This window comes from Taudactylus pleione, unplaced genomic scaffold, assembly GCF_031769625.1.
Source record: "Taudactylus pleione unplaced genomic scaffold, aTauple2 ptg000178l, whole genome shotgun sequence".
Classification (NCBI taxonomy): domain Eukaryota; kingdom Metazoa; phylum Chordata; class Amphibia; order Anura; family Myobatrachidae; genus Taudactylus; species Taudactylus pleione.
In genome coordinates this window covers 6,231,994-6,245,800 of record NW_028284580.1, presented here as the reverse complement: position 1 = coordinate 6,245,800, position 13,807 = coordinate 6,231,994, and the positions used below count along the sequence as shown (strand labels likewise).

Genomic DNA, 13,807 nt, shown 5'->3' with positions numbered 1-13,807 from the left:
ACTAGGGGGGAGGGTTAGGGATAGGCACTTGGGGGAGGGTTAGGGTTAGACAGTAGGTAGTGAGTTTAATGTGCAGGGAGGGTGGGTTAGGGGTAGGGTTAGGATACTTATCAACAGGTGTCAGTATCCTAACCCTGCCCGGATGCCGGTGTCGGGATTCTGACTGCCGGATCCTGAGTGCCGGCTTGTATATGGGTTGTATAAATGCTAGGTCATAAGGAAAGTGAAAGTAGACACAATTACACTGAGAGCACTTACGGTATTGCCAGATGTTTCCTTGGCATAGAGATCACGGGGGCTGCAAACCCCTAAAAGAGAAAACAGACACCATAGTACCTAAATGACTCCATGAGAACATTATACAACTTAATGAGGTTGATTCACTTCATTGGGACATTGTCCTCCTCATTTTATACTCATCAGTTATTCTATATTATTATACAGAAACATAAATATATTACAGTGACATTTAAGTAAAATGTAATATGCTCTATGATAGTTACTGAGATGCAAAGATTAGTATATTAATGGAATCCATAACTAGATATTATGGCAGAGCTGTAAATAGACATTGTGGTGCCCTGTGTGAGAAGGAGCATTGGTGCCCCCCCACCATGTCATCATTTGATAGAACTGTGCTGTTAGTTTGCATCACTGGAGGGGCCATGGCAAATGATACTGTACCAGTCTGGTCCTTAGGCTCTTGGCTGTTAATGTTGTTTGTCCCCATTTTGTGTGTTTAATAGCTGGAAGGTATGTACATAGGGCCTGATTCAGCTTGGATCGCAGTTGCTAATACACCTGCAATTGGCCGATTGTTGCGTTCTGCACATGCGTATGCATCACAGTGAGTGATCGCAGAGGTTATGCAGACCGTCGCAAAGTGATTGACAGGAAGCGCTGTTTGTGGGTGGTGATGGGGGGGTGGTCAGGTGTGCCAGCATGTTCGCACGCTGTCTCAGGGGCGTGCATAATTAGTCACTGCAAAGCCATACGCAGCCTGAGATCTCAGCATGTGTGGCTGTCAGCAATTTCTGGGTAAGGTCAGGGCTTGTGCATGTGTGTGTATGGGTATGATGATACTCGATTGTACCGATGGTTTCGCTATTCTGCTGAGTATTATGGATGTGCGTATGGTAAAGTGGGCGTCCTTATGTAGTGCTGAGTTTGCATTGCGATCGCGGTGGATTTGCTTGTTATCGCAGTAGAACTGAGTGTGTACGCAGTATTGGGATCTGTAGTGAATCAGGCCCATAGATGGAAGAACACAGTTGAACACAATATATTATTCTCTGTAGGACACCATTCCCTAATAGTAGAGGCTGGCAGTAGTGTCCTTACATTAGATTACTGACATGAAATCTGTAGTAAAGATCAAAGAAATAAGGATTAAGGACCTCATTCAGAGGCGGTCGGAGGATGCAAGCGGTCGCTCAGAAACTGGGCGGCCGCTTGCATCCTGACCGCCCGCCTCTGTTGCGGTCGATAGGCTGTGGGTTAACACCCACAGCTCTAACGACCGCTCCGGTGATGGTCGCAATGGTCAGAGACCATCGCGACCATCGGGGCTTACGACGAGACTCTAGGGTAGGGTCTCCCTTGTTGTAAGCCCCGGAGAGCTTCTGGCTGTGTCTGAGCCGGAAGCTCTCCACTTACATCACTAGTGATGTCAGTGGGGCCTCCCCCAAATGGTAGGCGTTCCCATGGGAACGCCTCCGTTTGGGCTGCCACCCCCCCCGGCCCGCCTTCCAAACGGGGCGAGCTGCCAATCAACATCGACAGCTCGCCCCATTTGGATCGAGACCCGCTACGACCGGCACTGTCGGTCGTAGCGGGTCTCACTCATGCGCACGACGGCGCCGTCGTGTGCATGCTCTGTGGGGGGCCATCGACCCGGTCCGAGCGCATCGCGCTAACGACCGGGTCTGAATGACCCCCTAAGTCCTAGGCGCTAGAAGGGATCACTATAAAATATAATAATCAAATAAATCAAATAAAAACCACAAAAAAATCTCTAGACTAATTGATTGTTTGATTACTTGTCAATGTGTTGAGGGATTATAGTGAGATGCAGTTATACCAATGGTAGAAAACCAATATACAAAGCAAACAAGGAAACTAATAACCGCGCTCTAATGTGAGCAAATCAAATCTAATGTGGTCAAATCAATGTGAAAAGTGGTACAGGTTGAGTCTCCCATATCCAAAATGCTTGGGACCAGGGTTATTTTGGATAACGGAATATTCCGTATTTTGGAATATTTGCATTTAATAATGAAATATATTAGGAATGGGACCCAAATATACACACAGAATGCATTTATGTGTTATATACACCTTATACACACAGCCTGCATGTAATTTTATACAATATTTTCAATAATTTTGTGGCTCAAACAAAGTTTGTATACAAACATGAAATTCATTTATGTTTCATATACACCTTATACACACAGTCTGTAGGTCATTTTATACATTATTTTTAATAATTTGTGCCTTAGATAAAGTTTGTGTACATTGAACTATCAAAAATCAAAGGTTTCATTATCTGTCATGCCCAAAAAATTCCGTATTTCAGAATATTTGGATATGGGAAATTCAACCTGTATAATTATAGATGAATTTAATACAAATATAAATAAAAATAAACATATGAAAAAGTACACATATTAATACAATTTAAAAAGTAAATACTAAAATGAAATAAAATGACATCCCAGGACTGGGTGAGTGACATTACAAAGCTACAACAAAGCTACAACAAATATGTTGAGCACACACAGACATAATAGCAAAAGCATTACTGAACGAGACATTTACAAGGTGGATACTGGCAATTAATAATCTTTTACTGAGGATTGCTACTATATAACAGCATGTGGTGAACTACTTTACAAAAACAACCCATCTGCCGGACGTGGCTAATTGATTATGATAATCCTAGACTTGTGCATTTTAATGCTTATAAATGTTTAGCAACCAGCTGATATTATATAATTGGATGTGATTATTATCATTATATCATTTTATTTCATTTTGGTATTTAGTTTTAAATTGTATTAATATGTGTACTTTTTAATACGTTTATTTTTATTTATATTTGTATTAAATTCATCTATAATTATACCAATTTTCACACGGTGCTGCTGATTTGACCACATTAGAGCAAGGTTATTAGTTTCCTTGTTTGCTTTGTATGAAATCTGTTGTGTAGCTGAAATATATCCCCATGATGTAAAGTAATATAGCATAATATATGTGGTTCCAGTGAGTCCATGAAACTGCTGCATACATACTTTACATTTTTTACATTAGCTTTTACTATAGTTAAAATGGTTTAACTGTCAGTATGAGGACACTTAGATATGATATTTACCTGCTGTGACTGTGCCCTGGAGTCCAGTGTGTCAAAGTGACACTCACACTGGGCCCTACTATGTAGGATCAGGGCTGCCATTAGAAATGATGGGGCCCAGGACTGACAAAGTAGGTAGGCAGCCCCCCCCCCCCCCCGGAAGGGGAGTATGGTAGAGGTGGGCGGAGCTACACCGGGGGGTGGTACACCAATTGTTTAAAAAGCCAGTTTAAAAAACTGTAATGCAATGTTGAGTTCTGATTTATGGGTTTTGAGGCACATGACAGGGATGGCTGGCAGGACTAGGAGGGGGACATGGCAGGGGTGGCTGGCAGGACTAGGAGGGGAACATGGTAGGGGTGGCTGGAAGGACTAGAAGGGGAATATGGCAGGGGTGGCTGGCAGTACCAGGAGGGAGACATGGCAGGGGTGGCTGGCAGTACTAGGAGGGAGACATGGCAGGGGAGGCTGGTAGGACTAGGAGGGGGACATGACAGGGGTGGCTGGAAGGACTAGAAGGGGACATGGCAGGGGTGGCTGGAAGGACTAGGAGGGGGACATGACAGGGGTGGCTGACAGGACTAGGAGGGGACATGGCAGGGGTGGCTGGAAGGACTAGAAGGAGAACATGGCAGGGGTGGCTGGAAGGACTAGAAGGAGAACATGGCAGGGGTGGCTGGCAGGACTAGGAGGGGACATGGCAGGGGTGGCTGGCAGGACTAGGAGGGGACATGGCAGGGGTGGCTGGCAGGACTAGGAGGGGACATGGCAGGGGTGGCTGGCAGGACTAGGAGGGGACATGGCAGGGGTGGCTGGCAGGACTAGGAGGGGGACATGGCAGGGGTGGCTGGCAGGACTAGGAGGGGGACATGACAGGGATGGCTGGCAGGACTAGGAGGGGGACATGGCAGGGGTGGCTGGCAGGACTAGGAGGGGTCGCTGGCAGGACTAGGAGGGGGACATGGTAGGGGTGGCTGGCAGGACTAGGAGGGGGACATGGCAGGGGTGGCTGGCAGGACTAGGAGGGAGACATGGCAGGGGTGGCTGGCAGGACTAGGAGAGAGACATGGCAGGGGTGGCTGGCAGGACTAGGAGGGGGACATGACAGGGGTGGCTGGCAGGACTAGGAGGGGGACATGGCAGGGGTGGCTGGCAGGACTAGGAGGGGGACATGATAGGGGTGGCTGGCAGGACTAGGAGGGGGACATGGCAGGGGTGGCTGGCAGGACTAGGAGGGGGACATGGCAGGGGTGGCTGGCAGGACTAGGAGCAGGATATGGCAGGGGTGGCTGGCAGGACTAGGAGGAGCACATGGCAGGGGTGGCTGGCAGGACTAGGAGGAGCACATGGCAGGGGTGGCTGGCAGGACTAGGAGGGGGACATGGCAGGGGTGGCTGGCAGGACTAGGAGGGGGACATGGCAGGGGTGGCTGGCAGGACTAGGAGGGGAACATGGCAGAGGTGGCTGGCAGGACTAGGAGGGGGATATGGCAGTGGTGGCTGGCAGGACTAGGAGGGGGACATGGCAGGGGTGGCTGGCAGGACTAGGAGGGGGACATGGCAGGGGTGGCTGGCAGGACTAGGAGGGGAACATGGCAGAGGTGGCTGGCAGGACTAGGAGGGGGATATGGCAGTGGTGGCTGGCAGGACTAGGAGGGGGACATAACAGGGATGGCTGGCTGGACTAGGAGGGGGACATGGCAGGGGTGGCTGGCAGGACTAGGAGGGGGACATGGCAGGGGTGGCTGGCAGGACTAGGAGGGGGACATGGCAGGGGTGGCTGGCAGGACTAGGAGGGGGACATGGCAGGGGTGGCTGGCAGGACTAGGAGGGGGACATGGCAGGCTGACTGGACTAGTGGGGGAAGCACAGTGCAGAGAAGTCTGGTTGGACTTGTAGGGGGTGGGGGGGGCAGGACAGGGAAGGCTGGCAGGATTAGGAGGGAGACAGGGCAGGCTGGCTGGACTAAGGGGGGAAGTACTGGGCAGGGATGAATGGCTGGAATGGGGTGGACAGGGCAGGGACGGCTGGCTGGACTGGGGGGGCACAGGACTAAGTCAGGGATTACTGGTAGTGTACCTGTTTAATTTCTTCAGCTGCACGCCAGTGCCACTAGAATCGCAGCTGACTGCATTTGAAGAGAGAGAGCAGAGAGAGAGGGGGCCTGGGTGGCTCTGGCAGTAGTGCTGTACCGGCGGCGGTATTTTCTAATATGATGCTGGCCGTGAGCCAATCATAGCTCGCGGACCGGCAACCCTCTCTTTCAGCTCTCTCTGGGCTCGGGACTCAAGGCCCGGCAATTCCCCCGATGGCGGCCCTGTGTGTGCCTGTAGCGGTGCTGTGTGTGTGAAGTGTGGTGGTGTGGTGTGGGGAGGTGCGGTGCTTTGTGGGGAGGTTCAGGTGCTGTGAGGGGAGGAAGTGAGGGTATGGAAATATTAGGGGGGCTCAGGTTTTGGGCCTGCCTGAGTAAAGCCTCATAATATCTGCATTCCCCCGCTTCAAAATTTCCACTGTGACCACTGTATGTATGTATATATATATATATTAGGGGTGAGCGGATTCGGTTCTACTCGGTTCCGTTCGGTTTTAAAAACCGAATCTTATTGGCTATCCAAAACTCGTGACAGCTGATACCCGATAAGATTCGGTTTTTAAATCCGAACGGAACCGAGCAGAACCGAATCCGCTCACCCCTAATATATATATATATATATATACATATATATACACACACACACACAGGATATATATCTCCTATATATATTACACTAACAGAGGCATGCATAATGCACACACTAGCACATACATACACCCTAACACAGTATACTTAGATTTACACTTTTTGATGCAGCTGATGCTGCAGGTAGATGATGGGGGCAGGCACCTTGCACAATTAAGCCCCGCCTGGGGTATTTCGGGCCGCAGGGGGGGTTTATTGCTGGTGTCACTGACTCCGTCCTCCCCTTGCCAGAGCAGAAGTGCTGTATGACAGTGACTCCCCCCACAATGGGCGGTTCAAAAGAAACATGGCCAACAACAGTGCAGCTGTATCTGACTGATGACTGGGGCTAGCCATTCTGATTGTGTGTTACAATATAAACACAATTGAAGTAACTTCAAAGCACTGCACTGCCCGTGCCGCTGAGCAGTGAGCAGAGCATCGTGAAGCATATCTGCTCAGCTGCGCATCCTGACGACCGGTCCTGCCCATCTGGTCCCGGCCCCTGGCATTGACGCGCCTATGCGTGTTGCTGGACAGGGGATGTAAGAGCTGCGGCGGGTCCTAGTGCTCGCCGGCTCAATCTAATCTGACGGAGGCTGCTGCTGCTCTCCTTAAACTAAAAAATGCCACAAACTACAGACTCAGTAGGAGCGGGCCCCCCTCTTTCTGCCAGGTGTCTGGGCCCGGGAATGCAGGCCCGACAGTCCCCCCCTGATGGCGGCCCTGTGTAGGATACTGGCACCAGACCTGTCACGCTGCCTGCTGCTGCCGCCGTGTCCTGCACTCCCATGTTCAGTTTCTCATGGAACTGTGGGAGCTGAGGAGAGACATCATGACATCCCTCCCATCCCTGCAGACGGGTCAGGGGGCGGAGCAACCTGAGAGCGACGGGCAGGGCTGCAGCTATAGTAATGTAGCCAGGTGCAGTGCTACTAATACATAGCAGTGGGCGTCCAGTGGCATATAGAGATTGCGTCAGGCAGCCGGTTCCTCCCCTAGGGCATGTTGTACTCTGTGCAGAGGCAGCGGCCGCAACACCCTAGTTACGACCCTGTATTATGGTAGATGAGCATTTAACTATAACTAGCTAAAAATATGTCATAATAATCTATTTTTATCTATAAATGCCACTATTTTTCATTATGTGACATTTTTTGCCATAATTCCCATTGTTACATGTTGTTCATGCAATATCAGCACAAAGTACGTACGTGCATCTCATAAGAACAATGGGCCTGATTCAGAGCCGGACGCTATTTGCGGACGCTCGTTCATAAAAAGGGGCTGGCTATTTAAATTGAGCGCTCGCTCTTTGCGGTCTGTTGACGCCTCTATGTCTGAATGAGCGAACGAAACATGCGCTCGCTATTTTGTAAAAAATGCCCCCTGGCAGCTCGCATCATACGTCATCTCTGCTATTTATTAGATTAATCGAGTACATCGAACGGCGTATGAACTGCTCGCAGTGCTTGTGGTAGCATTTTCCTACCGCAATCATGCGAGCAGTTCAGGCTAAAAGACAACCAAGTGACGTGGTCGATGACGCTGCTTTGTTAATTATGCACGCCTGGGTTCGGATCTCCACTCCCTGTTTTCAAGCACCTTCCCCTGTTACCACACACAAACGCCTCATCCTGTCACTCAAATTAGCAGGCACTCGCTATTTTGCGAGCACACGATTTCTTACCGCACTGACTGGTTCGTGCATGCGTACTACAACCCATACGCATGCGCAGATGTGCGAACATCGCTTGGAGCGAACGAGCGGCCGCTTATGAGCGGCTCTGAATCAGGCCCAATGTCCCTGGAACTGAGCCTGTTGTCCTTCTAGTACGGTCCTCTGGAAAAGAATGCAGAAATAACAAGAGATATGGTAAGAACTTACCTTTGTTATCTCTGTTTCTACGAAGTCCATAGGGTCCACAGGGTTGACCTTGGGGTATAGCTGGATCTGGATCCACGGGCACCATGCAGTTAAAGTTTTAGCTGCTCCCAGGATGCTCTTGGGTCCATCCTCCTCTATACCCCGCCCCCGAGCCACAGGCACCTCAGTTGGTAAGCAGCCCAGGCCGGAGGAGGAGACTAAACAGAGAGAAGGAAGCCTGGAACACACAAGAAAACCATACTCACAGAAAAGGGAGACGGAAAACCGGTGACCAGCAACACAGCCCATTTCGAAGCCAGGTGCGTCAGGGCGGGCGCCCTGTGGACCCTATGGACTTCGTAGAAACAGAGATAACAAAGGTAAGTTCTTACCATATCTCTTGTTTTCTACTTCAGGGTCCATAGGGGGTCCACAGGGTTGACCTTGGGGATGTCCCAAAGCAGTTCAACTAAGGGCGGGGACGCTCCTGTGCTGAAAGGAGTACCCGGCGCCCAAAGGATGCATCCTGAAAGGCGAAGGTGTCAAACGCATAAAACCTCAAAAACGTCTGAATCAAAGACCACGTGGCCGCCTTACACAGCTGAACAGCAGAGGCGCCCCATCTAGCAGCCCAAGAGGGACCCACAGAATGAGTGGAATGAGACTTAACAGAGGCTGGCACAGGTAAACCCTCCTGTGCATAAGCCTCATAAACAACGGAACGAAGCCAACGGGCTAACGTTTGCTTGTTGGCAGGCCAACCCCTCTTGTGAAAACCGAAGAGGACAAACAATGAATCCGACTTCCTAACCGAAGCAGTCCGGTCCACATAGATTCTAAGCACCCGGACTACATCTAAGGAAGCCTCACCAGCTGAAAGATCAGGTGACTGAAACGCTGGCACAACAAGTTCCTGATTGATGTGGAACTTCGAGACCACTTTAGGCAAAAACTCAGGACGAGTGCAGAGCACCGCTCTGTCCTGGTGAAAAATCAGAAAAGGAGGTCGACAGGAAAGCGCCCCCAATGCGCCCTCCTGGCAGAAGCAATCGCCAGGAGAAAAATGCTCTTAAACGTCAGCCACTTGAGTTCCACTGACTCAAGAGGGTCAAAAGGAGGACCCTGCAGGACCCGTAGCACCACCGCCAAGTCCCAAGGAGCCACCGGAGGCACGAAGGGAGGCTGGATCCTGAGAACACCTTGGAAAAAGGTGTGAACATCTGGCAGTGCAGCAATCCGTCGTTGGAACCACACGGACAAAGCGGACACATGAACCTTCAGAGAGGCAAGGCGTAAGCCAAGGTCCAAACCTGATTGAAGAAATTCCAAGATCCTAGAAACTCAGAACACCTGAGGGTCATAGCTTCTGGACTCACACCACTGAAAGTAAGTGTGCCACACCCTGTGGTAAATCCGTGCGGAAGCAGGCTTGCGTGCCCTGAGCATGGTACCAATAACCGAACTGGAGAAGCCCCAAGACCACAAGACGGCTGTCTCAAGAGCCACGCTGTCAAAGACAGCCGACCCAGATCTGGGTAAAAGCAGGGCCCTTGAGACAATAGGTCCCGACGCTGAGGAAGAAGGTAAGGAGCGTCGATGGAGAGGCTCCCCAGATCGGAGTGCCAAGGACATCCGGGCCACGCCGGAGCTACCAGCACGAGCGTGCCGCCGTCCTGCTTGAATTTCCGCAGAACCCGAGGAAGTAGGGATATCGGAAGAAACAGATACGCCAGGTGAAACGTCCATTTTACCGACAGCGCGTCCACCAGACATGCACCTGCGTCTCTTGTCCTTGACCCATAAACGGGCAACTTGTGATTGTGACAGGAGGCCATCAAGTCCAGCTCCGGCAGCCCCCATCTGTCCACGAGTAGCTGAAACACCTCTGGCTGAAGCGACCATTCCCCGGGTTGCACGTCGTGACGGCTGAGGAAGTCCGCCTCCCAATTCAGGACTCCGGGGATGAAGACCGCCGAGATCGCTGGAACGTGGCACTCCGCCCAAGCAAGGATGCGAGACACCTCCGACATCGCTGCCCGACTGCGAGTCCCTCCTTGGTGGTTGATATACGCTACCGTGGTGGCGTTGTCAGACTGCACCTGAACCGCCCTTCCGTGAAGAGCGGGGCCGGACGACTGCAGGGCCCTGTATACTGCCCGCAGTTCCAGGATGTTGATGGGGAGAAGTGCTTCTTCCGCAGACCAACGACCCTGAAGCGACAAAGAGCCGGTCACTGCCCCCCAACCTCGGAGACTGGCATCCGTCATGAGCAGGACCCAGTCCGGGATCCAAAAGGGGCGCCCCTCGACCAGATGAGCTGTCTGAAGCCACCAAGCCAAAGACTGCCGAACCTCCGGGGACAACACCAGCATCTGAGAGCGGATCCGGTGAGGTAACCCGTTCAATTCCGATAGAATCAGCCCCTGCAGGGGCCGTGAATGGAACTGGGCAAATTCCACCATGTCGAATGTCGACACCATGGACCCCAGAATTCTCATAGCCGAATGGACCGACAGGCGGCAACTGCTCAGGCAACTGTGTATCCGCAGCTGTAGGGAGGAGAACTTCTCCGTAGTCGGGAAGATCCTTTGCTGACGAGAATCCAGCAGGGCTCCCAAATGAACCATCCACTGTGATGGAATCAGGGAGGACTTTCTCCAATTTATCAACCACCCGTGTGCTTGCAGGCAAGCGATCGTCAGGTGGAGATGTTGAAGCAGTACCTCCGGGGAGCTTGCCAGCAACAGGAGGTCATCCAGATACGGCAGCAGCCGTACATTCTGGTTCTGAAGATGTGCGGCCATGACAGCCATAATCTTCGTGAATACCCTCGGCGCCGTGGAGAGGCCAAAGGTTAGCGCTCTGAACTGATAATGCTGCTGAAGGACAGTGAACCTCAGATACCGCTGGTGCGAAGGTGCTATCGGAACATGGAGGTAGGCGTCCTGGATATCCAGGGACACCATGTAATCCCCCGGTTCCATCGCCAGAATGATGGAACATAACGTTTCCATCCTGAATTTGGGAACTCTGAGGAATTTGTTCAGAGACTTCAAATTGAGGATAGGGCGATGAGAACCATTGGGTTTCTGCACCAGAAACAGAGACGAATAGTACCCCGTCCCTCGTTGTGATTGAGGAACGGGAACAATGACCCCTGCTTTCAGCAAGGACTCTATAGCCTCCTGAATCTGTAACGCCTTGGTCTTGTCCTGAGAAGGACATGCAGAAAAACTGGTGGGGCGGTCTGTGCCGAAAAGACAGGGCATACCCCTGGGAGACCACTTCTCGAACCCAGGCATCCGTGGTGGTATTGTGCCGGCACTGGGCAAATAGAAGAAGTCGGCCTCCCACTCTGAGGTCCCCCAGAGGGAGGCCCATCCCATCAGGCTGCAGGTTTATCTTCCTGCTTGGAAGAAGGGCACCGAGCACTACAGGCTTGCTTCTTGGGTTTAGAGGCGGTCTTAGTCGCTGACTGTCTCGGGAAGGACTGACCTTTTGCCTTACCCTGAACCCGAAAGGAACGAAAAGCCGAGCTTCGGACCTTGGCAGGTGTTGCCGCTGAAGGGAGGAAAGCCGACTTGGATTTTGAATCAAGAGTCTGCTCTCCAGGACCTCAGCCACAAGGATCGGCGGGCAGACACTGCTGCAGCCGATACTCAAGAAGTCAGCAGACCACTGCCACTGCCCCTGAGAGGGAGTAAATGGACTTTAAGCAAGTCTCAACTTTCCTGTCCGTGGGATCCTTCAGCGAGGATATAGACGGTAATGGCAATGTAGCGCTCCGTATTAAACGGGTGACGTGAGAATCCACCGCCGGTGGAGTTTCCCATTTTTTACAGTGTGCCTCAGGAAAGGGGTAATTAGAAGCCAACCGCTTCTGAGGAAGGAATCTCTTACTGGGCGCCTGCCAAGCCACCACCATATGATCCGTCAACTGATCAGACAGGGGAAACACCGTTTTTTAAAACTAGGATACTTCGACTAAGGAGCTGGTGCCTCATCCTCTATTAGGAGAATGGCTCGCATCGCCCTAACCAGTGCTCGCACATTAATGGATGACTTGGTATCCACCTCCTGGACCGATGTGTCAGAGTCAGTGTCATCAGGAACCTCCCCATCATCTGAGGATTCCTCTGTCCGATACATGTGCCGCCTGCGCCATTAGTGTGCGTTTTGACGCCCTAGAAGGCATGTCAGTCTGCAACATTGACTGAAAAGCCGAAGACGCCGCCAAATTTTGCACGGAGTTGGAGAGCACATCCACCCAGGGTGGAGGAGCCGCCATAGGGGCCTGGAAGGGCACCACAGAGTGCTGCATCACAGGGGAAGCCTGTATATACATAGGTAACCCCGCATATGGACCAACAGTATGAGACCCGGGAGGGCTCCGCAATAATTGCGGGACACCCGGGGAAAGGGGGACGGTCGGCTGGGGCAACGCCCTAGTAGGAACAGCAGTCGGGACCGACAGACGGTCCGCAATAGACACCAGCACCTGAGAAAACATCGCCCACGGTGGTTCCTGCGTCATAGGAGGTTTTGATGGACCAGGAGCCACCTGGCACCGTCTACACAGGCCATCCTGTGACAAATCCTCCCTATCCACTCCTGCAGAATAGCGTCCACAGAAGACCAACACCAGAGCCACGGAGTGCTCAATCTCCTCATCCGACATGACAAAATATATTATATATATATTAGGGGTGAGCGGGTTCGGATTTCTGAAATCCGAACCCCCCCGAGCCCCCCTGATCCGAATCAGGCTCGACTTTTCCCGCCTGACTCGGATCTGAAATCGAGGCAAAACGTCATCATCCCGCCTTCCGAGTCTCGCGGGTTTTGGATCCTATATAAGGTACCCACGTCGGCGCCATTTTCTCACACGGCTGTGGACAGTGAAGAGGGAGGGTGGGAGTTAGGGCTGTGTAGTGTAGTGTAGTGCTGCTGTTGTCCACTACTTCAAAGTCCATAGGGGCTGGCTGTGTTGTGCTGTGCTGCTGTTGTTAATAGGGGCTGTGTCCACTACTTCAAAGTCCATAGGGGCTGGCTGGACTGTGTTGTGCAGTCAGTTCTCCATAGGGGCTGTGTCCACTCCAAAGTCCTGTGCAGTGTCCCAGTCCTAAAGAGGTGCTGTAGTGTTGTCCAGGGGGTGCTCTGTCCATCAGGGGTGCTCCCCCCAAGTGCTAAAAAAATAATATATTTTCTGTGTTTGTGAATTGTGTGCGCAGTAGCCGCACGTGCATCAACAAAGTAGTGCCAAGCGTGCGCCTGTGTCATAAGTAAAGGGTCGGCTGGCTTGACCGTTAAGGGTGCTGTAACCCCCGAAAGTACACTCCAGTCCAAACCAAAAAAAAATTTATTTTCTGTGTTTGTGAATTGTGTGCGCAGTAGCCGCACGTGCATCAACAAAGTAGTGCCAAGCGTGCGCCTGTGTCATAAGTAAAGGGCCGGCTGGCTTGACCGTTAAGGGTGCAGTAACCCCCGAAAGTACACTCCAGTCCAAACCAAAAAAAAAATTATTTTCTGTGTTTGTGAATTGTGTGCGCAGTAGCCGCACGTGCATCAACAAAGTAGTGCCAAGCGTGCGCCTGTGTCATAAGTAAAGGGCCGGCTGGCTTGACCGTTAAAGGGTGCTGTAACCCCCAAAGTACACTCCAGTCCAAACCAAAAAAAAATTATTTTCTGTGTTTGTGAATTGTGTGCGCAGTAGCCGCACGTGCATCAACAAAGTAGTGCCAAGTGTGCGCCTGTGTCATAAGTAAAGGGCCGGCTGGCTTGACCGTTAAAGGGTGCTGTAACCCCCGAAAGTACACTCCAGTCCAAACCAAAAAAAAAATTATTTTCTGTGTTTGTGAATTGTGTGC

General features: G+C 51.5%; 1 protein-coding gene across 2 annotated transcripts in view; it reads right to left on the bottom strand.

The window, feature by feature from the left end:
- LOC148520038 (kinesin-like protein KIF19) overlaps positions 1 to 13,807 on the bottom strand; it is a 38,743-nt gene that overhangs the window by 3,073 nt on the left and 21,863 nt on the right. For both annotated transcript variants that reach the window (XR_015878880.1, XM_088475800.1), the window contains one exon: positions 259 to 308. Coding sequence is in view for 1 of the 2 variants with exons in the window: in XM_088475800.1 (XP_088331926.1) it covers positions 259 to 308 (50 nt within the window). In the remaining variant the exon portion in view is untranslated. The remainder of the gene's footprint in view (positions 1 to 258; positions 309 to 13,807) is intronic.